General features: G+C 38.6%; 10 protein-coding genes and 1 non-coding gene across 11 annotated transcripts; 4 read left to right on the top strand and 7 right to left on the bottom strand.

Moving 5' to 3' along the window:
* Window positions 1-943: 943 nt before the first annotated feature.
* On the bottom strand, window positions 944-2,623 carry RME1 (Rme1p; the record flags this gene model as incomplete). The annotated part of the gene is made up of 1 exon (XM_451116.1): window positions 944-2,623. The coding sequence occupies one exon, from the start codon at window positions 2,621-2,623 to the stop codon at window positions 944-946; it is 1,680 nt and encodes a 559-aa protein (XP_451116.1).
* A 3,233-nt stretch (window positions 2,624-5,856) lies between these two features.
* On the bottom strand, window positions 5,857-6,531 carry KLLA0_A02651g (peroxiredoxin; the record flags this gene model as incomplete). The annotated part of the gene is made up of 1 exon (XM_451117.1): window positions 5,857-6,531. One exon carries the CDS (start codon window positions 6,529-6,531, stop codon window positions 5,857-5,859), a length of 675 nt encoding a protein of 224 aa, XP_451117.1.
* A 743-nt stretch (window positions 6,532-7,274) lies between these two features.
* Window positions 7,275-8,468, bottom strand: ILV5 (ketol-acid reductoisomerase; the record flags this gene model as incomplete). The annotated part of the gene is made up of 1 exon (XM_451118.1): window positions 7,275-8,468. One exon carries the CDS (start codon window positions 8,466-8,468, stop codon window positions 7,275-7,277), a length of 1,194 nt encoding a protein of 397 aa, XP_451118.1.
* Window positions 8,469-9,642: 1,174 nt separating this feature from the next.
* On the top strand, window positions 9,643-10,350 carry ATG33 (Atg33p; the record flags this gene model as incomplete). The annotated part of the gene is made up of 1 exon (XM_451119.1): window positions 9,643-10,350. The coding sequence occupies one exon, from the start codon at window positions 9,643-9,645 to the stop codon at window positions 10,348-10,350; it is 708 nt and encodes a 235-aa protein (XP_451119.1).
* Window positions 10,351-12,203: 1,853 nt separating this feature from the next.
* FMP48 (protein kinase FMP48) lies at window positions 12,204-13,502 on the top strand (the record flags this gene model as incomplete). Its single annotated transcript, XM_451120.1, has 1 exon — window positions 12,204-13,502. The coding sequence occupies one exon, from the start codon at window positions 12,204-12,206 to the stop codon at window positions 13,500-13,502; it is 1,299 nt and encodes a 432-aa protein (XP_451120.1).
* A 263-nt stretch (window positions 13,503-13,765) lies between these two features.
* MCO32 (Mco32p) lies at window positions 13,766-14,377 on the bottom strand (the record flags this gene model as incomplete). Its single annotated transcript, XM_451121.1, has 1 exon — window positions 13,766-14,377. One exon carries the CDS (start codon window positions 14,375-14,377, stop codon window positions 13,766-13,768), a length of 612 nt encoding a protein of 203 aa, XP_451121.1.
* A 615-nt stretch (window positions 14,378-14,992) lies between these two features.
* On the top strand, window positions 14,993-16,750 carry KLLA0_A02761g (translation initiation factor 2A; the record flags this gene model as incomplete). Its single annotated transcript, XM_451122.1, has 1 exon — window positions 14,993-16,750. The coding sequence occupies one exon, from the start codon at window positions 14,993-14,995 to the stop codon at window positions 16,748-16,750; it is 1,758 nt and encodes a 585-aa protein (XP_451122.1).
* Window positions 16,751-16,991: 241 nt separating this feature from the next.
* KLLA0_A02783r lies at window positions 16,992-17,097 on the bottom strand. Its single transcript has 2 exons — window positions 17,060-17,097; window positions 16,992-17,027 (listed from the first exon to the last, which is right to left on the bottom strand). It is a non-coding gene; the product is annotated as a tRNA-Gln (tRNA).
* Window positions 17,098-17,993: 896 nt separating this feature from the next.
* On the top strand, window positions 17,994-19,313 carry OSH6 (oxysterol-binding protein OSH6; the record flags this gene model as incomplete). Its single annotated transcript, XM_451123.1, has 1 exon — window positions 17,994-19,313. One exon carries the CDS (start codon window positions 17,994-17,996, stop codon window positions 19,311-19,313), a length of 1,320 nt encoding a protein of 439 aa, XP_451123.1.
* An 83-nt stretch (window positions 19,314-19,396) lies between these two features.
* On the bottom strand, window positions 19,397-20,326 carry ECM9 (Ecm9p; the record flags this gene model as incomplete). Its single annotated transcript, XM_451124.1, has 1 exon — window positions 19,397-20,326. One exon carries the CDS (start codon window positions 20,324-20,326, stop codon window positions 19,397-19,399), a length of 930 nt encoding a protein of 309 aa, XP_451124.1.
* A 414-nt stretch (window positions 20,327-20,740) lies between these two features.
* Window positions 20,741-22,633, bottom strand: KLLA0_A02871g (uncharacterized protein; the record flags this gene model as incomplete). Its single annotated transcript, XM_451125.1, has 1 exon — window positions 20,741-22,633. One exon carries the CDS (start codon window positions 22,631-22,633, stop codon window positions 20,741-20,743), a length of 1,893 nt encoding a protein of 630 aa, XP_451125.1.
* Between the last annotated feature and the right edge of the window lie 202 nt (window positions 22,634-22,835).

Below are 22,835 nucleotides of genomic sequence, written 5' to 3' on the forward strand. Positions count from 1 at the left end.
TCATTGTCGATGGCAATGCTCTGTATAACGACACCCAAAAATTCATGTTACCCGGTCATGGCGTTTTTCTTGATTATAGGAAGCTGAGAAGCAGAAAATCGATTCTATTCAGATCAGCCGGGTAACTTATTCACCGTTTTTAAGCAAAACACCCTTCATCATTTTATTCAGTCACCAACACATATTTCACTTTTGTTCTCTAACCACGTGACATGGTGTGTGATTTACGTGTTTGTCCCAGTATCTGTCGCCAGATTAGAATATCAGAAGAAACTATAGGGAAATAAAGAAAAATGCAGAAAGCATCAAACTAACATATATACACAAGTATATGATCTTAAAAGTTATAGCAACTCGAATAGTAATATTTTATTAATGAAAGCGAATCAAAGAGATGAAAAATGTAGCGAATTAGTGGAGTTATACAAAGGCACCTGTGGATTAGGTAGCAGAAGTGAAGGATTGAACTTGAGAACTTTGGATGCTGGGAAATTTTGACATTAGAGATTTTAATACATTACAATGTGATAGGGGAATAGCATGTGTTGGCAGTTTTTGTGTCTGATAAATGTTGGTTTCCTTTTGAAGTGGTCAATAAAAAGTATAGTTAAGAAATTAATCGTTGAAAGATTGTCCATTAGTGATTAACTTCCTCAAAATTAGTTTAGCAATTGATACAGTATGGTATGATCATGTGTTACATGTAAAACGACGGTAAACAAACAGGCGATGGAATAATAGTAGATTGAAGCCTTCGCTTCGAATGTCCATAAAAAAAATTGAAAAGCTGAAGAATATTTCAAACGAAAGAGAACTGACAATAAAGATAAAGCAGTTAAAGAACTGAGGAGTGCGTCTATAAATTGCGAAGCCATTTGTCTATGATGTTAGAAGACTGGATGAGGATGATTTGATACTTGGCCATTGCAAGATCCTTTCGTCGTCACCTACGACGACTATTCATCTTCTCAACTAGGAAACGTTCTTTGGCAACGAGGTCTTTATTCAAATACTCGGGACAAGATTTCATGGCTTTAACCAAACGAATGTTAAATCTGCTTTTTGGGTTTTTGTGGACCATCTTAACATGTCTTCTGTATGAATCTTTCCTATGGAAAGCTTTATCACAGTAAGGGGATTCACAGTGGTATACCTCAGAAACGGCGCCACTTTTTCCGTGAATTAAATATTGCTGTTCTGGAGTGAGCTCATCGATGTGCTGGTTCAAACAATGTCTTTTCAATTCTTGGAGTTTAGGTAGTCCAAGGATTTTCCATGGACACAATGGGAAGGGACATTTATATTTCCGCTCTACTTGGTACTCATCAATATGCTTAGCAAACTCAAAGATTGTGTTGAACATTTCCGGACAATGTGCACACTTGTAAGCACCTCTTTTTTGTTTTTTGCTAATGGCTTCCATCAAAGGCTTATCGTCCAAAATTTGTTGCAACACTGACTTTTTGGTCCCATCCGGGTTCATAGTACTGGCTTCAGCATAGTGAGACCCACAACCGTGGACGTTCAAGATTACATCATTATTAGTGTGTTCCTCAGCAGTATTAAATGTGAATTTTTCTATGATAGAGTTCCGAAGCTCCTCATAGGACAGTGATGTACTATCTAAGTCACTACTCGAGGGTTCATGGTCATTCGAACAGCTTCGGAAATGTTCAACCTTGTGCATATGGTCATGCGCAGATTCATGCACCTCCTCATGTTTATGATCATGGAAATGATCTACTTCAAAATCAGGAATGAAATTGTTGTGATGCTGATGATTTTGAAGTACATAATGATGTTCCTGATGCAAAGAAGCTGGTGTTTGTTCGAAAGACGATAAGCTTAAATTGGGAACGCTATTAAATTTGGATCGAGCATTTGCATATGCCAAATTTGCAGTGTTTTGATATGAGCGATAACTTTTAACTCTTGGCTGCTGTATTTCTAAGTGTTCCATGCTGCTATTATTGAAGTTCATATTTTCACTTATGAAATGATTCATACCATTATTCATATGCATGTTCATAGCCATAAGTGACTGATATTCTTTAAAACTCTTTGGATGGTTTGGAGTAATGGGGGTTATTACTTGAGGCATCGATGCCCGGGATTCAAAAACGTGAGAAACAATAGCATTGTCACGCTCAAACCCGTCCACTGACCTGGCATGTTTCTTTCGACCTCCTTTCTCATTTATGAAAAAAGAATTACGGTCAGATGTGGAGTAATTGGAATGCTCGAATGCGTTACCATTCTCTGCAAGATCGAAATCATACCAATTTGGAATTGAAGAAACTTTTACATCTTGGACTCCTCGCTCTTTATGAATATTCTCATATTCAGGAGAAACTTGATATACACTTCCACGGGTTGTACTGAAATGAGGCTGATTGACATTTTCACGGAATGCATGCTCAAAATAATTGAATCCAAACTCTTCCGTATTTAAATTTCTGTCAATTCGCTTCTCATTTCTGGAAGTGAACCTGTCTGAATTGCGTAAGGAACTTTCAAGTCCTAGAACCCTTGAAATACCATAGTTAGAATCAACGGTACTATACAAATGACTATCATTGGAAGTATTTTCTTCTTCAGCAACTGGGGAATAGATGGTTACCATTATAACTTTGTTGTGAACTCAACCTTATTTTATTCTCGCTTTTATTGATGGCACTTCTTGATTGTCTTGAGACCAGATACAGTGTGAAATAAGTAACGACTTCTGTGGAAAAAAGTGCCTGGAACCGAAGAGTTCAACTGAGGTATTGAGATGTAAATGACAATAATCAACAAATGCGATGATGAAAATTAGTTAGTGAAAGGCACTGTGAAGGTCGAATTGAATGTGAACAACTTAACTTCCCTTTGTATAGTAATGAGTATACTGTTTGAAATGAAGAAAGAACAAATATTTATATGCAGTGTAAATTCTGGTCCAGTATGATCATCGAATATCTGTATATACTCGGTCAGTTCGTTCAATCGGTTGTTGGGGTCTAAGTACCTTTGATTGCAGCAGATTTACCGTGGTTTTCTTCTTCACCGCAGCACTTCCCTGATTTCGCTTTCAAGAGCTTACGTGTGATTGTCGGTCCTGTATAGTAACTTAAGGTCTAACGTTTTTAACTTTTCAGCCGTTTAGGTATGTTAGTGACCTCGGGCGAACCAAAAGCACTTTCAATTAATCACGTCAAAAAAGAAAATAACGGGTACCAGTTATAAACACCCGACTTGTCAGTTTCCAGGAACTACCTGTTTCCAAGAACTACCGGCCCGAAATGAAGTCAAATGTGGACAGAAAGAAATTCCAAACCCTTTTGAAGTGCCTATATATAATCTAAAGAGAAATATGTCTAAATTAACTCCTTCCCTAATTGATGAATAGGATGAATACTCCATGTTATGCAATAACCCGATTCGATCCACTTAATTTAGCATCATGATAAAAGAGAAGTGTGTTTTCTCTCCTCCGTTATCGAAATTGATTGTGGAAAATGACAAGAAAGACAATATCAATGCACGACCTTACCATGCAATAAGGCTACGACTGTATTTCGAAATACAGTAACTACTGAAGCTCAGGGGAAGATAAATGAAAGTGAGTATATGGGAAGAGCATTACCTGTTAGTGCGAGGCATTGTGTGTAGTTCTGATGGGTTATAGGACACTTTCAGTTCTCGGTGAAAGGGAGAGTAAGAGAAACAAGAGGCGAACCCCGAATTTATTCTATGGTGCGAGTGTTTCTAACTGTTAAAAATCGCATCAAAAATTATGCTAAGATATATTACTTTTCTTTTTTATAGATTTGGACGGATGGTCTGGGCATTGAAAACACTACGGATCCCCTTGAGACTGAATGTGTAAGGTATGGCTTTACCTAAACGACCCTCTTGATTAGGACCCCCTGGGAATCATTTCGTACCTACTGATAGCCAAAGAATTATTCAAATTCATTTGAGAAGCGCATTCAGTGCTAATCAGCATATTGGGCCATAAAGCAGGGACCATTAGAATAATGCTGAAGAAGGGCCAATTTAATGGGTCAATAGATAACTTGCACAAGAGAAGCTGTTTCATGCTGAAACTATGCAGATATCCCTATTCAGGCTAGACATCAAGAAGTTCAAATGAGAATAAGGAGAGGTTGGAAAAACAGTCGTTATAATATAACGGGTTGCATGCTCCGACGGCAGATCTGTTACTTATTTCACTTTGTTACCATAGTATCATGATTTGAAATGGAAACACTGTGCAACACTTCTAACGGTTTTGTCTGAGCTTTTTGATGCAAAGTCAACGTGTGCCCAAGAAAACATGTTTGATTAATACTACCATAGAAAAGTCCGTGGTGTTAAAAAATGAATCAAATTTTTTTTATGATTGGCAAAGGCCTAGAAAACAACACATTCCTGCTTTACAAACTGATGAAAAAAAGATCACCAAGGCAAGTTCACGCGATTGTACGCCATTCACCGAGATATTAAGATAGAATAGATTTGATTAAATTGGAGGAGACAAAAATAATGGCTCCCCTCATTTTTGTTCTTTTACCTTGTTGTTCAAATGGAATAACAGACAGTGCCAATAAAGGAAACCTCTACAAACTACTAAGCTATTTGATCAGAGTCCAGATTTAATTACTATAGATCATTGGTACAAATGCTTTACATTAACGTTGGACGAAAAACAGAGGTGAATTGCACTGACTTTCGCTTAATCTCGATTGGCACTAAACGCCTTACTTGAGAGGCGAGACTTATTAAGTTCGGCCCATGTGTTGTTTACCTCTCTTCCTGACGTTGGTAGTTGGTGTTATTTCGGGAACATTCCGGACGTCTGCATAGTTATCTAAGATCAGACGTAGTAGCTTCCATTTTTCTTCTAACTTGCTCTTGACATTGATATCAGTTATCTGACCGTTGATCAACATACAGTTATTGACCGATAAAGAATCCCCGAAGAATGTATGGATAATATTCGGGTTTTGAAAACAGAGGAAATCTGTATCTCGGCTTAAAATGCATACTCTAACAGGATACAACATGGACGGTGGGTCGATCTTTTAACGGCGCAGCACGTTGCATATGAAAGAATATAATTTTTATCCTCTCTCAGAAATTCGTGAAGAAGGGCAAAAGAGGCCTAATACTCAACCTATTATGCCCGCTATAATCCGCGTTACGTCCGATGAATAAGATAATAGCATCGGACGTAAGGCAAAAATATCAGATTTGTACCCTTTCAGTTTTTCCTCCAACATTGGTTTGGCAATCTGCTAACTCTAAATCGAATTTTACAAGGCATCTTAGTTTTGCATGCTGGCAAAGTCAACAAATAATCCGCCTTTTGAACTTGCACGAACATTCTCTTGCGGGTACAAATGGCGTGATTTCATTACATAAACCGAATAATGTCTAAGAAAGCCCATCAGGACTGATGCCAAGCTAACTGCAGCACATGTGCAATATATTTCTCAGTGCCAAGTGACAGGAAAGAATTTATGATGGAGGGTCCTATTGCTATTGAAATATTGTAGAATATTTTTTCAAACTAATAGCGACATACTTTCCATAGCGGAATATGTAAATTCTTAGTTGAGCAATTGATTTAATTCAAATCATAACCTAATATGCAACCAACATATATTGTTTGTTACCTAAAAAATTGATTCGGAAAAACAATTAGTAAAGCCGTGCAGTTTGCTTCAAAGAGCATCGGCCACCTACGTCGTGCATTTTTGAGTAGAATTGAGGCCCCCTTTCGGTAGTTATGAATAACTATCGAATAGAGTTGTATAGCTCTGGGTAAGATATTTTTCCGTCGTCAAGTGGTTTAGAAGAAGCGATAACAAATCAGTCTAAACTGTTTGGATCTAACGGCGAGAGTTGCAAGTAGTCCCTGATAGTTCTCCTATGAGGAAACATGCTGCAATTTTCAAGATCTGGAACAACTACTATATCATCACCTGGTATCCAATTAATGGGTGTCATAATTTTTCCATCCGTTTTGTATACAAGCTGCAATGAGTCCAAACACCTTAAAACCTCAGCTGTGTTCCTTCCTGTAGACAAAGGATATAATTGAATCAATCGTACAATCTTATTCGGATCAATGATATACACAGCTCTTAAGGGAGTCAATGCAGGTTCACCGTTTGTTAAAGCATTTACATCAATCATCGAAAACTGTGTTGCGACTTTTTTTTCTTCATCGCAGATTATTGGAAAATTTATCTTGACGCCTGTGATTGCCTCAATATCTTGTATCCACCTGAGGTGAGAAGCTCTATTATTCGTTGAAAGACCTAGTAATACACAGTCTCGATTTGTAAATTCATCTTGTAAAGCACCAAAAGCACCAATCTCTGTTGTACAAATTGGTGTAAAATCGGCAGGGTGCGAGAAGAACACACACCACTTTCCCTGCGTATATTGATAAAAGTCCATTGGACCCAAAGATGTCATAGCTTGGAAGTTCGGAGCCTTCGCACCTATGTAAATGGCTTGCTTTGGAAGTATGTTCCTCATTTTTTGGTAGTCAAAGATTTCCTCGTTACTAGTGGAATATTGCAATACAAAGGAGATATAGACCGAAGCAAACTCTGATTTCGAATGAATGTGCACGATTTTTTTTATAGACACAATCAGATACGTAAATAAGGTGAATTCTTCCCGTGTTAAACATAGAAGCAACGTTAAAGATGTGCAGGTGGATATATTTCCATCTATTGATAATCTACAAATGTTAAAATTTCGAATTTTTCAAGTATTGAAAATTCTAAAGGTTTTATAAGAACAATGATTCAACGGGATTATTCTTTATAAAAACTTAATGAAACGGTGACTAAGAAGTCGTAACATCTGTTTATTCATTAAAACACGATGAGGAAAACCTAGATATCTACAAAAAAGTATTAACGTATTAAATATAATGTTTGAATATCGAGTTATGGGGAAAACAGGCGCACCAGACGTCGTTTCTTGAAAACTCTTTCAAAGAATCTTTCATGAAGGCACTATGCATCTCCCCCGGCTCGCAGTTGAAACTGGAGACTTGCAGAGCGTTCTTGATTGGTTTATAATTTACAGGTCAATTCATAATGACAAAGGGGGGGGGTTGTTATTTCCCAATTAGCATGTAATCATATTGCAATAACAGAAAAGTGAGTATTCAGCTAAGGGAAAAAAAAACGGATATCCTTCAAGAAACGAAGGACGGTTTATGACTGAGTTTAAAAAGATAACAAAAAGCATAGATATCAAAAAACAATCTAGTTGTTTTCTGGTCTCAACTTTCTGACTTCCTTACCAACCTTCCAGATTTCCATGTTTCTGATGATTTGTAGTTCAGCTTCCAACTTTTCTCTGTAGTCTGGTTGAGAGTTGAATTCCAAAGATCTCTTAGTTTCAGAACCGTTCTTGGTAGATTCGTACAAGTCTTGGAAGACTGGCTTCAAAGCATCCTTGAAGATTGGGTACCAGTCCAAAGCACCTCTTCTAGCAGTAGTAGAACAAGCATCGTACATGTAATCCATACCGTACTTACCGATCAATGGGTATAGAGATTGGGTAGCTTCTTCGACAGTTTCGTTGAAAGCTTCAGATGGGGAGTGACCGTTTTCTCTCAAGACTTCGTATTGAGCCAAGAACATACCGTGAATACCACCCATTAGACAACCTCTTTCACCGTACAAGTCAGAGTTGACTTCCTTTTCGAAAGTGGTTTGGTAGACGTAACCGGAACCGACAGCGACGGCCAAAGCCTGAGCTTTTTCGTGAGCCTTACCGGTGACATCGTTCCAGACGGCGTAAGAGGAGTTAATACCTCTACCTTCCTTGAACAAAGATCTGACAGTTCTACCGGAACCCTTTGGAGCGACCAAGATGACATCGATATCAGTTGGTGGTTCAACGTGGGTCAAGTCCTTGAAGACTGGGGAGAAACCGTGGGAGAAGTACAAAGTCTTACCCTTAGTCAACAATGGCTTCAAAGAGGACCAGGTTTCGGATTGAGCAGCGTCAGACAACAAGTTCATGACGATGGTACCCTTTTGGACGGCTTCGTTAACGTCGAACAAGTTTTCACCTGGGACCCAACCGTCTTCAATGGCAGCCTTCCAAGAAGCACCATTCTTTCTGACACCGACAATGACGTTCAAACCGTTGTCTCTCAAGTTCAAACCTTGACCGTAACCTTGAGAACCGTAACCAATCAAAGCCAAAGTGTCGTCCTTGAAGTATTGCAACAATTTTTCGGTTGGCCAGTCAGCTCTTTCGTAGACGGTTTCTTCAACACCACCAAAGTTGATTTGCTTGATACCCCTGGTAGCAACCAATGGCTTGGAAGCAAAGGCAGTAGAACGCAAACCAGAGACAGTAGATTGTCTGGCAGCGAAAGAGATAGCTCTCTTAGCAGTGATAACACGAGAGTTAGCAATCAATTGTCTAGCAGCTTGTCTGAACATTGTATATAAATGAGGTAGGTAGTAGGTTATTAATCTATCTTTAATGAGCTCAGAGAAAGATCCAACTAAAACTTCCACAAACAATACTAAACACAAAAGGAATCAAGAGGGTGTAAGGCCAAGACAGAAGAATGGAATCGAAAAAATTATTCGTCGCTTTATATATACGGCGAAGTTCTTTTTCCTTAAATATATGGTGAAATTCGTCCATGAAAAAGTGAAAAATTTCACCTTTATCATTTTTACTTAGAGTCATCTCTGCAAAGACGAAGAGGAATTTTTTTTTTTTTCCGTACACAAGGCCTATCCACATGAGCGCATCACATCTCATCAGGTATGAGTAATCTGTAGGGATCACTTAGATCTATGGAAGTAAGAGTTAGCTGACTAGCTGGATCAGAGATCAAATCCGGCATTGAAAACCACTAACAGCCTGTCTTGAAGCCCTTCGCAAGGCAAGGCGTACGGAAATTCTGGTTCCACCAAGCCAGTGCTAATGGTGTGCTCTGCCCTGGACAGGAGCCCTGTTCAGGATTTCTGTTCAGGGCTCCTGTACTGAGGCTTTTCTTTCCCTTCCCTTCTGCCTTTCTATAGAGGGATACGATGAGGTGGTGGGCAGGAAAAAGGAAAGTAACAGAAAGACGAGTTTCCCTACCGGCCCGCTACCGGTACAAATCGTAATAGGCTTTTTTTTTCCATTGCCGTGCTTAGAGACCTGCTGTATTTATTACCCGGAAAATAAACTATCCACGTGATCTATGTCACGTGGATAAAATAGATTTCGTCCATCTCTTCTGTCCCCCCCCTCCCCCGGTTTCGGACATCAAAAGTAGTTGAAAACCAAAATTCTGGCCTCATAGCTTTTTAACGGTAATATTACATTATCATACTGAGCATTGTTTTATTTAGATAAAAATCGACATTTCACCATAAAGCGATACAGATACTCTTTTTTCTCAAAACTACTACTACTGATACTACTATCGCTCATCAGTATAGATCTAAATACCAACGAAACAATTGTTTGGGCAGGTATCTATCTCAAACTTCAGATTTTTTGATTCATATCGGTAAGTCTTCTCATCCAATCGAGGAATTTGCTTTGTTTCCCCCCCCCCCCCCCCCCCCCCTTAACTGCTCTCAGTATTAATAAAAAGATACTTTTCATTTAAAGATGAGTGTTTGTTTGACAGCTACCAAGAGTATCGCTTTAGTCTCTGCTGGGTTGAATTCCGGGCTTTGTTTCGGCGGTGTTTTGTCACCAGAACCAACAGATGTTACCGCTAAGAGAACTACAAATAATTTTGATTTAAACAGAGAAATCGCCATCGGTGTGCTAAGTTCTTTATCCACTGGGTTCTATGCAGCAAGTTACTTTGGCGCCCCAACTCAGTGGAAACATCCTTATTTATTATACACCGGTGCTCTAGCGCTGATTTCAACAGGTATTACCGCATTCAAGCTAATCCGCCGTATGGTTTGGCCAATTGTTTATAAGAGGATACGCTGCCACTCAAAAGAGAGTCACGTGGACGAAAAATCTTCCGCACACATTAACCAGGATATTACTGACAGTGTTCAGGAACAAGATAATGACGAATCTGACCATGGTCAAGATGATTCTGTGGTCCTTGTGTCCGAATCAAGTAACCATAGCATAGACAGCGGAGCCAACGATGCTCCTTCTACTTTACCTCTGCTTCCAACACATACCGAGAACAAGTCATCGAGATTATCTACCACAGATCAGTGTGGTTGGTCGTCTTTATTATCAGCGTTCACATCAGACGCGGTATTAGACACTGTTCGTACCATCTCCTCAGTGGGGCTCTTGCTCTTGGGGACCGTAGGTGGTCTTGGAGAACCACTCGCTCTAATTTGAACTTAGACTAGAATCTGTTGTATTAGGTCGAAAGAGACTTCAATTGTTGATAGCCAAGCCATGATTTTAAACTTGGGCTCATTCACCGCTTTGTTGTTTCGAAATCCTTTCACCACAGCATACATACTACAAGTTACGTAACGACAACGGAGTGACATGGTACAAATTATCCACTATTTCAATTCAAATCAAGTGTTCAAAACTCTTTTCTGTATAGTTTTTCAGTATGTCTCTAATAGCAAAAATCATTGATAAAAAACGAGGCTGTCTAGAACGTCGTACAATACTGCTATCAATCAAGGAATCCCCTCACTCGCTCCTATCCTTCCGTCCTTCTTTCTTTTGTTGACAAGAGTGACCATTCTCACAGGACATAATTAGCAGCATTGGCCCAGATACACGTACGGATAGTCGCCTTAGAACTAATGCCGTACGTAAAAGCTGCTATATTTGCTCTCAACGAGCAGCACTAACTGTCTTACCTGAAGTTGGCAATGTCTGAGCAGATGCGAGAAATGAACAAGCAAAAATATACACATTCGGGCTTGGAAATGCGAATTGGAAATGCGAATGGGAAACGGGGAAAGGAGCTGTAGCGGAAGGATGAGCTCCAGTGTCCTTCTGCCACTATCTAGCCATCCTTGATCGTTTTGCTGAATTGAGGTTTTCCTGGTGAGAGACCCAATTCGTTAAAAACAGCTTTTCTCTTTTCTTCTTCCATAGGCTTAAGTCCAGGCTAAACGATTTCCCCTTTCTTCCCTTTCTATTGCCATTACAACGGCTGTAAAGAAACGATATAATGTAAACCGGAATGAAGTTGAAACAAGTTTATGTACTGAATTTAAACTCTAAACTCCTCCCGTCTCCATATTTCGTTTATCGGTACGTAGATAATTAAGTTCTTTGCAGATAAACCTGGGCTCATGTATCTAGTGGAAAATTTATCACCAGGACAGTGCTCGAAATTTGCTAGTTAGATAAGTAGGAGGAGGCATGGTTGTTTGGCCTGTCGTTTGGGCTACGGCTTGGACTTGGTCTTAGTGATATTTCCACCCTTCTACTTGTTCTTTTCTTCACCGCTGACTCACACTCCATCTGGTAGAAGTACTGAGATGGTGCGTAGACTTATGTTTTTTAATTGCATTCTTGAAGGTGTGAAAATTTGCACGAATTGGTGCTTATGAAAATGTGATCCAGCTCATTATATCATCATTCAAGAGCAATATATGTGTATGATTTGGTAGTGTTCGAGACCCGAACCCCTGTACTACGATGCCAGAAAAAACGTAGCACATACTTAGGTGAACATAAATTATTATACATCGTGTTCAGTTGATAAGCAGTTTCTACATTTACTGGAATCAACGTCAAATGCTGTCTAGGACATAATTCAGCAATCAGAATTCGTCCAATATGGTGTCTTATCTTAAGCACAGACTAGCTTATACGGCTGTTTTTTAGATAGTACGGAAGTAGGGAGAAGAGGGTTTGGTGCCTGGTGCTTCCCTTCACTTCCTTTGTTTTGTTATAGTGTTTGAAGTCTCTCCCGTGTGTATGTCTTTGAATTCGGTTCAATTAAACGGTTCCTGCATGTCAATTACTGTAGATGGGGGTTTTCCCTGGCTTTGAGGTTTTGCCATATTATATATATATATATATATATGTGTCGAGGAAGTCAGATTGGGTAACAATGTTATCCTGGTGCAAATAGTCGTATACGCAAGGCTTATGTTCGCTCTTTTTGTTGCCAGATCACCTGACGTATCTTAGTATAAGAGTATTATAAGGTGTCACCTGCTCCACTACCCATTAGAGACGTTTTCATACCGAGCATTCATTCCCACGAAGTCGATATGCATAAGTATCAGCCGATAGATGTGATTCAAACTGGTTCTTTTAGCACGGTATACCGTGCTTACGATTCCAAGACTGGTAGTTATGTTGCCATGAAAGTTGTTTCTAAGCCAGCTGATCCAGTTAAACTAGAAGCAATTAGTAAATTGGTAAGGAATGAGTACAGAGTGCTCAAGAAATTGGGCAATAGACATCCTAATATCTGCGCTATGCTTGATTTCTATCAGGATCATGAAAAATTCGTATTCGTGTTAGAATACTGCCATAATGGTGATTTATATGACTATATGAAGCGAATTAAGGAATCAGGAGGTACTGATAAAAATTCAAAAAATGCTCGAAATAGCAAATCTTCATCTAAAAGCCCACCCAAATTACATTTTCACTCGCTGATGTTTCAACTTTGCTCAGCGTTGAAATACTGTCATACATTAGGTATCGCCCATAGAGACTTCAAACCTGAGAATATTTTGGTCACCAACACGGGAAAAATCAAATTAACTGATTTTGGACTATCGTACTTTGGCGAAGTCGCCTCGGATCACGGTATCGGAACGGAAAAATACTTGGCTCCTGAGACTTTCTCACATAATGATACTTATAACACTTACAGTGCGGATTTATGGTCTCTAGGTATTTCAGTACTGTATATCGTTTTCGGTTCTTGTCCGTTCAAATCTGCCAACATCGATTCTCCTACCAAGAATACCAACTTCATTGTCTTCAATGATAATCCTGTGAAATTTGTTAAACAGTATTACCTACCGAATCTCTTAGAGGGCTCTAATCGTTCCAATAATTGCTCGGAGTCAAGCAGGCATGCCATTGTAGGCAGCCAGGATTATTGGCTTGAATTGGTACCTAATCTATCTCATCCAGAACATCTTCTGCTACTTATTTCTCGTTTGGTGATAGCTCATCTTCTTTGTCCACCAACTCACCGTAATATTGATACGTTTTATGCTAACATAGATTATTTCACCAACGATGTTCAGATGATCAAATGCTGCCCGGAAATCACCCCTCCACTCTCTTCATCATCATCATCTTCATCGGCATCATTATCGGCACAAAAATATAACCAAAAGCAATGTGCAACGTACCCTCCATCACCAGCATCATTAAAATCTACATCTTTCTCATTTTTAAATTTTGAACCTGCAGCTGAGAGTATTTCATTTGAGGACTGGATCCCAAGAGATAACTCCAGAAATTCGTGGACCTATGACTGGGATGCAAACACTACTTGGCCAATTGACAGTGAATCATTTGCCGTATTATCAAGTAACAGTGTGTAACAACTAACCATTCAATTCACTTCGTGTCCAAACAACGAACTTTAAATAGTAGACATCTAATATTCATACCAGGTTCAACACTATTTTCTAGCTTTGCCTTCCAGTAAGGTTTCGTTAATTGCCCTAGTGATATAATCATAATAAAAAACCCATCTAAATTAACATACTTCCATACACGTAAATATATATGTCTCAAGTTGGAAATAAAGAAAAGGCAACGTGTATATACAAGAGTGCACTTGTGGAATCGATAACCATAGAGATCATGGTCCTGACCATGTCTTGAAGTAGGCGATTGCACCATTTTGAACCTTTGAACTAAAATCTATCTTTTTATCTTTTTCGATTATTTCGACATCATCTATTAGATGACTCGTAATCTTATCACAGTTCTCATTCAAACCAAAGATAAAGATCCCTGAAATTTTCGTCTCTGACTCAGCTTTCTTGATACTCCCTAGATTATCTGCAGCCAAGGGATGGGTTTCCCATCTCATAATTACTTCATGCTTCTCAACGTCAAGGCTTTTAATACGTACCCTGTTTTCAACTGAGAATGCAAAAGTGTTCAATAAGAACCGTATGCTATTCCAGACAGCATAATACTTCGTTATTCCGGAGAAGCTTGGCAAGTACGGATGGGTAATAGGCATAATCTTCAACTCTATGTCTTTGCTTAGTCTCGGTTCATGTAAAGAAGTTTGTAGAAGATGTGGGACATTTGACTGCAAGTATGTTATCGTACATCCCAAATTCACACGACGGATATTTTCAGTACTCATCTTTCCATTGTTACCAATATCAGCACACCCAGAGGTCCCACTGTACCGCCGCACAGACCGCAGAAATCCTAATCTTCTTATTGTTGTGCTCATCGATATAATAATTAAACTAATGGACAAATCTCGTAAATTTTATCGTTAAACGCATGCAAATTAAATCTTAAGCTATTACGGTAAGGTGTTATTCTATCAGTACCCAAAACTTTCAATATATTAGGCAAATATTAACTATGTTAACCCAATGTCTAATGTACCATTCGGATCTATTACATTTGCTTTAAGCAGATTTGATCATCACGATATTTATCCCCATGCCAAATGTTGAGAAAAGTCTCGTTACCCTGACATACACATGTCATATCAATTTTTTTTTTTCGCTTCTTCCTCTTCGAACTTTTCAACTTGAAGGCTTTCTTTCACTCTAAAGATATAATCATCGATATCTAATTGTTTCGATAGTGTTTGCGTTTGGTTGGAGATAAATAGGTGTGCAAGGCCTGCTATTTCGCTAATTTGGCGCAAATTATTACTTAAGTCATTAAGCCATCCATTAATTTTTAAGAGAGCTTCAATTGATTGAGAAAACTATTAAAAAAGTGCCTCTCACATCATTCATTCATTCTTTGGTTTAGAGATCTATTTAAATCAATCTTAAGCATTTTAGCAACCAAGGCGAGAAAGACTCAATAAGTTACATAGGTTTGGCTCATGTCGTTCCAGTTGTTTGCTAAGACTAACTCCACCGTGGAAGTCTTCCAAGGATACCCATCATTTGAGGAGATTTCCTCATCTAAGAGCGGAAACGATGGTACTGAAGGTAAAGTGATTCAATCTCTTTTGTCTCCATGCGGTAGATTCATGGCTAAATCGTACGAGAGTAAAGTTGTACTGTTAATCGGTGAAACCTGGGAAATCACATTGGTGGAATTACCGTTAAAGAACGTTTATGACCTAAAATTTTCTCCAAGTGGGAACTTTTTGTCTACTTGGGAAAGACCTTTAGTAGACGACACAGAACACCTAAATTGTAAGATTTGGAACTTGAATGAGTCACCATTGTCTACAGAACCAAAATACAGTTATAAAGCATCGACCCAAAGTTCTTGGACTTTACAATTCTCTAAGTTGGATGACTATGCCATCAAGTCATTTGGTAAGGAACTTCGCATCATCAAGTTAAGTGGTGAAGACACATTCAAGTTTGACAAGCCATTTGCCACTTTGACTCCAGACCAACCATTCACCACCTATCAAATATCTCCGGCTGAACATCCAACTATTTGCACGTTCACAAAGGAAAAGTCAGGAAAACCTGCACAATTAACCATTTGGCCCATTACCACTGGTAAGATTACCAAACAAATTGTCACCAAACAATTTTTCAAAGCAGATTCATGCCATTTAAAATGGAGTGATTTAGGTAATGCCATATTATGCCTAACCACCACTGATTTCGATCATTCTAATAAGTCCTACTACGGTGAAAATAACCTGTACTTATTGTCATTCCAAGGTGTCAATGGTGCATTGGGTGGCGAATCAGTCCGTGTATCCCTTGGTAAAGAAGGACCAATTCATGATTTCAACTGGTCTCCAACTTCGAGACAATTTGGTGTCATTTACGGATTCATGCCAGCCACTATCACATTCTTTGATCTTAAGGGCAACGCCATCCATTCTTTAAACGAACAAAGGAAAAACACATTAGAATTTTCGCCAAATGGTAAATACATCCTTGTTGGTGGTTTCGGTAACTTGCAAGGCTCTGTGGATATTTTGGATAGACATGATAAATTTAGATGCATCAGTAAATTTAGCGCTACAAACACTTCTGTCTGCAAATGGTCTCCAGGCGGCGAGTTCATCTTAACAGCAACCACTTCTCCAAGATTGAGAGTGGACAATGGATTGAAAATCTGGCATTATTCTGGTACCTTGGTGTTCGTTAAAGAATACAAAGAGCTTTTGAAAGTGGATTGGAGAACGAATTGTCCTTTCAGAATAATCAAGGATGGGTATGTTACCAACGGTAACAAATTGAAGGACGAGGAATTGAAACAAGATCCAAAGATTAGAAAGCATCAGCTAGAAATACATCCAGTGGTCACTCAGTTCAACTTGAAGAACCCAAACAAGTCATCAACTAATTTAGGCGCCAAGAAAACCACTGGAGCCTACAAACCCCCACATGCTAGAAAAGCAACTGTAGTACCTGGAACCACTAAAACTAGAGCACCACAATCAACTCCAACGCCGCCCCTTCAACAATCTGCTGCAAGTCAAACTTCACCAGAAGAAAAGAAAATCAGATCTTTGTTGAAGAAATTAAGAGCCATTGAGTCACTCAAAGTAAAACAAACCGAAGGTGTCAAGTTAGAAAACACCCAGGTCACAAAAATCCAATCAGAACCTAAGATCTTAAAAGAGTTGGAATTACTTGGTTGGAAGGGAGAGTTAGATTCATGAGAGAAAATACCAGAACCCCATGAAAATATTATCTCCGGATCCATTAAAATATACACCTACATTCTCATTTATTACAAGTTGGATGTATTGGAATATAACCTACATATCAGAGATATAACAAAGCCACGATAGTTAATAAAGCACTGTCAACCCTTTCATAATCATTTATAGTAACGCCTTTTACTTTATTAGACATGCACGCCATTCGGACAAAAAAAGTTTGAAATTCAACCAAAAAGAATGGTCGCGCCCGGATTCGAACCGGGGTTAATGGAATATTCGGGACTTGTACTTCTCTCGAAGCAACTTCTCAGAATCCACGGTGATAACCTCTACACTACGCAACCGTCAACTTATTCCATCCGGTGATTTGAAAAGACCATCAGGGGCAATTGTTGCCAAAGAACATCACTGTCTTGGGAATTATTCTCCATACGTGAAAGCGTGCCCCATGCTATGTGGCTTCTCCATTCAGGCACCTATTTCGACAAATGATACTAGTAGAGGCTACTTTCAGTTACTGGAGCAGTGTTGCTAACTCGCTGTGGGATTTTCCAGGATCAAGTACCAATCTGATGTCTGCGTAAATTATACTGCTATGGCCGTTTAGCCACATTTATGTAACAAAACTGTTAATCTATACACGACATTATCAGCAACAACAACAGCAACGGACCAGGATGATCCTAGCCAATAGACTTTGATATTGCAGACATTTAATCTTGGAACCAAATACGCCGAAGCAATTTTGGTTTTTCTTCTCCGGAATTAATCATCTTGAATGTCTACGTCTATTATGTGTCCCTTTTTTCTTGGTCGAAAGCATCAACAATTTGGAAACAAACAAATTTAGGCTTTAAATCACTTGGAAACTTTTGAACAATTTGAAACTATCCGGATAGAAGTATCTAAGTAAAGGTTCCAATTTAATTCCGCTATACATCTATAAATAGGACGTTGAGCATTGATAGACTACCGATCTTTCAAAAGTGCTGTTTGAACGTTGTTGATTATTCAGGCCACGTTTTACTACTTTAAGTGATTTCTTTGATTCAAATCAACTGATAGATTTATTACGGGAAGATCATTTATCCTGTATACCATCGGAACTAGGTATTTCTAATAAATAAAACAGAAGTTTGGACTGATAACTGATTCAATACCGTTTGTTTTAGTCCCTACGTTGATCCTGTGTTTTCCTAATTGAAGAGACTTTATTTGAACATCATAATCAATTAGCAATATGCCTTTTAAACTGAAGTCGAAGATCAGTGCATCTACCGGCGATATCTCTTCAACAGCCCACCCTCAGGTTGCTGATCCAAACATTGTAGAGGATACCGATGATATCGACGAAAATGATGATGCGGGTCAATCCATCCTTATGGGTATTATTACTCAATTGAAGCCAGGGTGTGATTTGTCACGGATCACTTTACCTACATTCATTTTAGAGAAGAAATCGATGTTAGAGAGAATTGCAAACCAATTGCAATTCCCAGACCTTTTACTAGAAGCTCATAAGGAAAAAGACGAATTGGAAAGGTTTATAAAAGTTGTTAAATGGTACCTTTCAGGGTGGCATATTGCCCCTAAAGCGGTCAAGAAGCCATTGAACCCTGTATTGGGAGAGTATTTCACAGCCTATTGGGATTTACCCAATAAGCAGCAAGCTTTTTATATTGCTGAGCAAACTAGTCACCATCCTCCCAAGTCATCTTACTTCTATATGATTCCCGAATCAAACATCAGAGTAGATGGTACCACAATTCCCAAATCTCGATTCCTAGGTAACTCCACAGCTGCAATGATGGAAGGGTTATCCGTATTGCAATTTTTGGACATCACTGACCCAAAGACAGGAAAGCCTGAAAAATATACACTTACTCAACCTAATATGTACGCTAGAGGGATTCTTTTTGGTAAAATGAAACTTGAATTAGGTGACCACATGCTTATTAAGGGCCCCAAATACCAGATCGATATAGAATTCAAGACTAAGGGTTTTATTTCAGGTACCTATGATGCCATTGAAGGTATTATCAAAGATTATAATGAAAAAGAATACTATGAAATTACTGGTAAATGGAACGATTTAATCTATTATAAAGATTTAAGAGAAAAGCATTCGAAGAAGGCTGTCTTATTTGATACTAACACGGCAGTACCACTCAAGCCAAGCGTTAGACCACTAGAAGAGCAGGGTGAATTTGAGTCAAGAAGACTTTGGAAGAAAGTCACCGACGCGTTGGCGAAACGTGATCATGTTGAAGCGACAGACGAGAAATTCAAAATAGAAAACAACCAGAGAATTTTAGCCAAAAAGAGGATCGAAGATGGCGTCGAATTCCATCCAAAACTGTTCAGAACTGCTTCTCCTGGCGATGATTTAGAATTTTATGTCTACAAAAGCATTCCACCAGGTACCGATCACGAATCTCATGAGGACCAGATTAAATCAATTCTCGAGATTGCACCAATCGTCCCCGGTCAAAAATTTACTGAAAAATTTTCTATTCCCGCTTACCAAAAGCATGATATTCAACAAAAGGAGCTTAATTAGTAGGCATGTATAAAAGTAGTACTTCACTAAACTCTTTCAAAGGCAGAATCACATATCTACGTTAGATCTCACACGTTAAAACATTATGTGGCATCCAATTGGAGCCTCTGCAACTTCTCGAGTAAGTGAGTTTTCCATGCATTACTCATAAATTTGGATTTGGAGTTTAAATCGTTTTCAATGTAGTCCGGAATAATGGGTGTTCCATTATAGAAAGAAATCGTATCATCTTTCGTCCAATGTTTCATTAGTGACGGGATTATTTGCGTATTTCGACTTCCAAATTCTAAAACTGCTAAAAAAGGTGACCACGTAGTTACCGGCAAGGAGTCTATAAATATAATGACTTGATCAAAATCAGTTTTACCTATCATAATGCCTAGTGCACTCCATATCGAAGGATCATTTACATGCTTCTTTGAAAAACGCAGAAAGTTGTCCACAAAATTTTGCCTGTGGCTATCGTTTAGCTGGCTATGAAACCATCTTATGAAGTTGCAACAGTAATAATTTGCAAAGTGTCGCTCACAAGATATAGTGACAGTATCCCACACCTTGAACTTGAGGTTGCTACCATATGCGGTGTATAGTTTTTTGTAAAGATCCCATAACGATGACGACTTATTCAATCTTGCAGAGTTACAACTCAATAAGCGCTCAACGAAGAGAATTTCTCTGTTAATTTCATTCGCTCTCAATTTATTCAATTTTGCTAGGAACATGTTCAATGCTGTTCTATTTTCTGTAGTGGTCAACAATAATCCCGAAATTACTAAGAGCTTCTCATCATCATCTAAACTATCCAACTGATAAAATAGTTTATGACATTCAATGAATATCTTCATCATAGTTTTCTTGAAGCATACCACCTCTGTACGTTGCTCATGTTGAACAACTATCAATTCATCTTTCACCTCTGGCGGTGTAGTCGGGTAGATCAGGAATTGCACTTCGGATGTATCATAGTCTGCCTGTAGTGCATTTATAACTTTTTGGGTCAGAGATCGTACCATTGAACATGAGTGGATGTCGGGTTACAAGAAAAAACCAAATTTGGCTGAGGGTTACTGGGAACAAAGAACTACAGGCTACATTCGAGAGGTAACTTTATCTCCTTCAATCTGTGTTCTTTCTTAGTTGATTTATTATGAAGGACTAGTAGATGAAAATTGTGTACATATTATAAAAAAATAAGGTATTATATTACATAAACAATAATACGATCAACACATTTATTTCATCATCAAAAATTGGTTCCAATGATATGTTGTGAATGATTATCAAGACCAAAAAAAATATAAAGGAATGGCTGCGATAAGTTAGTGGATAACATTTGAATTGTGTTTTTAACAAAGAACAGATGAATTTAAAAAGATAAGGCGAGGTTTAATTCAAATGAGATCATTTTGCACATTTTATTGTTTCTTTTAAGCTACTTCAATTATCCCCAACGGGTCTTCAACTAATTGTGATGCTAGATTCTCTTTTGTACTGCCTGCATGTGGGATAGAATTATTCAAAAGTTTGCGGATGTCTGAATCTATCAGATCTTCCGTGTCCATTTCGAAATCAGATACTTTGGAGATGGTCACTGAACTGTTCTCAGAATCACCATCATCATTAGAGGCTGGCTCTTGACCTTGGTTTCCACCGGGATTTTCTGGACGCACACGTTGTTCTGACATTGTGTAAATGAAAACTATACCAGCTAATGCAGCAATGGATGAAATAATCCATGATTTAGTAACATCTGTACTAGTGGAAGAAGATGATTCAAACGTGTCACTGTTTGAAGAGTTGGAATCGTTACTATACCTCATAGTTTTCTCATGTCCAGACACACTATTTGGAAGTGGTTCAGATGAAGGCGTTGCGATAACTGAACTCGATTTATTACCAGGGGTAGCAGTTTTAGAAGTCGTATAGCCTAAGACATAATCTGTTACTGAAACGTTTTGAATATTATTCGCATTTAAAAGATCGAATCCCAACCCTGATAGTAATGGCATCTTAACCTTAGAAGCAGTTGTAGTAACGGTCGTCAAAGATGTTGTCGTTGCAGTTGTCGTTGCCGTTTCAGTTTCAGTTTCAGTTTCAGTTTCAGTTTCAGTCTCTGTGGTCGGAATGGTCTTCTTTTTGATCTTAGTAGTGGTGTCCCATTCTGTGTCTGTCTTCCATTTGACAATTGTAGTCGTATCTGTGGCTACTCTTTTCGTCTTTGTAACTTCTTCCAATTCCGTTTCAGTGATGGTAGCTTTATCATGCTTATATTTGGTCCTTGTACTTACTTCGAATTCAGTCTCGGTGACAGTCAGCTTATCATGTTTGTATATGACTTTTGTTACCGGCGTCTGTTCAGTCTTCGTAGCAGTAACGGTATGTTCTTTCTTCCATTTCCATTTTGTCGTGGTTGCCCAGTCAGTTTCAGTCTCAGTTTGGGTCTCAGTATCCCAAAGAGTCTTCGTAATCACTTTGCCCTTACAATCTTTTCCGGTTAAAGTTTCTGTGATTGTAATCTTGATAGGTTTCCAACTGGTCATTATTCTTTTTTTTGGTTTGTAACTGGTAGACACAAAAGTGGTAGTACATTCTTTTTCAGAACATGGTGGCTTCCCACTTTCATCATCGTCATCATCATCGTCATCATCATCGTCTCCTCCCTTTTTGCCTTTTTTCTCTTTGAGCTTTTTGAGCTTCTTCCAAAACTTAGCGTCCTGAACCTCATCACTATGTTCATCACCATGTTCATCAATCAAAGCATCCAATCTTTCACAATCTACTTGATCACAAGGGAAATCTCTCTTTCCAAGACCTGCAAAAGTGTTACCCAATTGATACTTGGCAAAGGTCAAGAAGTTGTGGACCAATCGTTGTTTCTCTAAATCTAGCAAAGGTCTATGAATCTCTTCATTATTATCAACGTAATATTGTAACTCATGATTCTCGGCGATCACTGGAATTGTCAATTTACTATCCTTTCCCAATTCCTCATTTAATTTTTGCAATACAGCATGGTTTGTTCCTGAACTGGAACAGTAAGCTGTGAAACATTTTGAGTTCAAATTGGAAATAATACATTCAATACAAGCACAATTGGATTCCAATTGTAAATCACCTGAAACTTGAACGCAGGCTGCACAGTTTTCGTTCCCAACACCCATGGTGGCCAAGAGACATTGCTCCAACCCAGGAGAACATTGGGAAAGGTCCAAAGCACTGATGCTAGATTCTAAGTCTTTACATTGAGAAATTTGCTGTTCAAATTGGGCAGCGCCCAATGCTGCCCAAATTGCAATACCAGAACATATACGCTTCAACATCTTTCTATTTCCTGCCGGTAGTTGATTTTGAAGCCCGCTATGTTTGTTGATTTCAGCTTACAGAAACAAAAAAGGAACTATAAGAGGTTCTGTCCTCTTTAACTTTCTTTGTGTCATTGGCTGTTTTTATACATTTCAGAAAGCTGAAGGAAAACTGAAATCGGCGGCTAATTGTTAATGGAAGAAAAATACAAACATAAAA

This window comes from Kluyveromyces lactis (assembly GCF_000002515.2).
Source record: "Kluyveromyces lactis strain NRRL Y-1140 chromosome A complete sequence".
Taxonomy (NCBI): Eukaryota; Fungi; Ascomycota; class Saccharomycetes; order Saccharomycetales; family Saccharomycetaceae; genus Kluyveromyces; species Kluyveromyces lactis.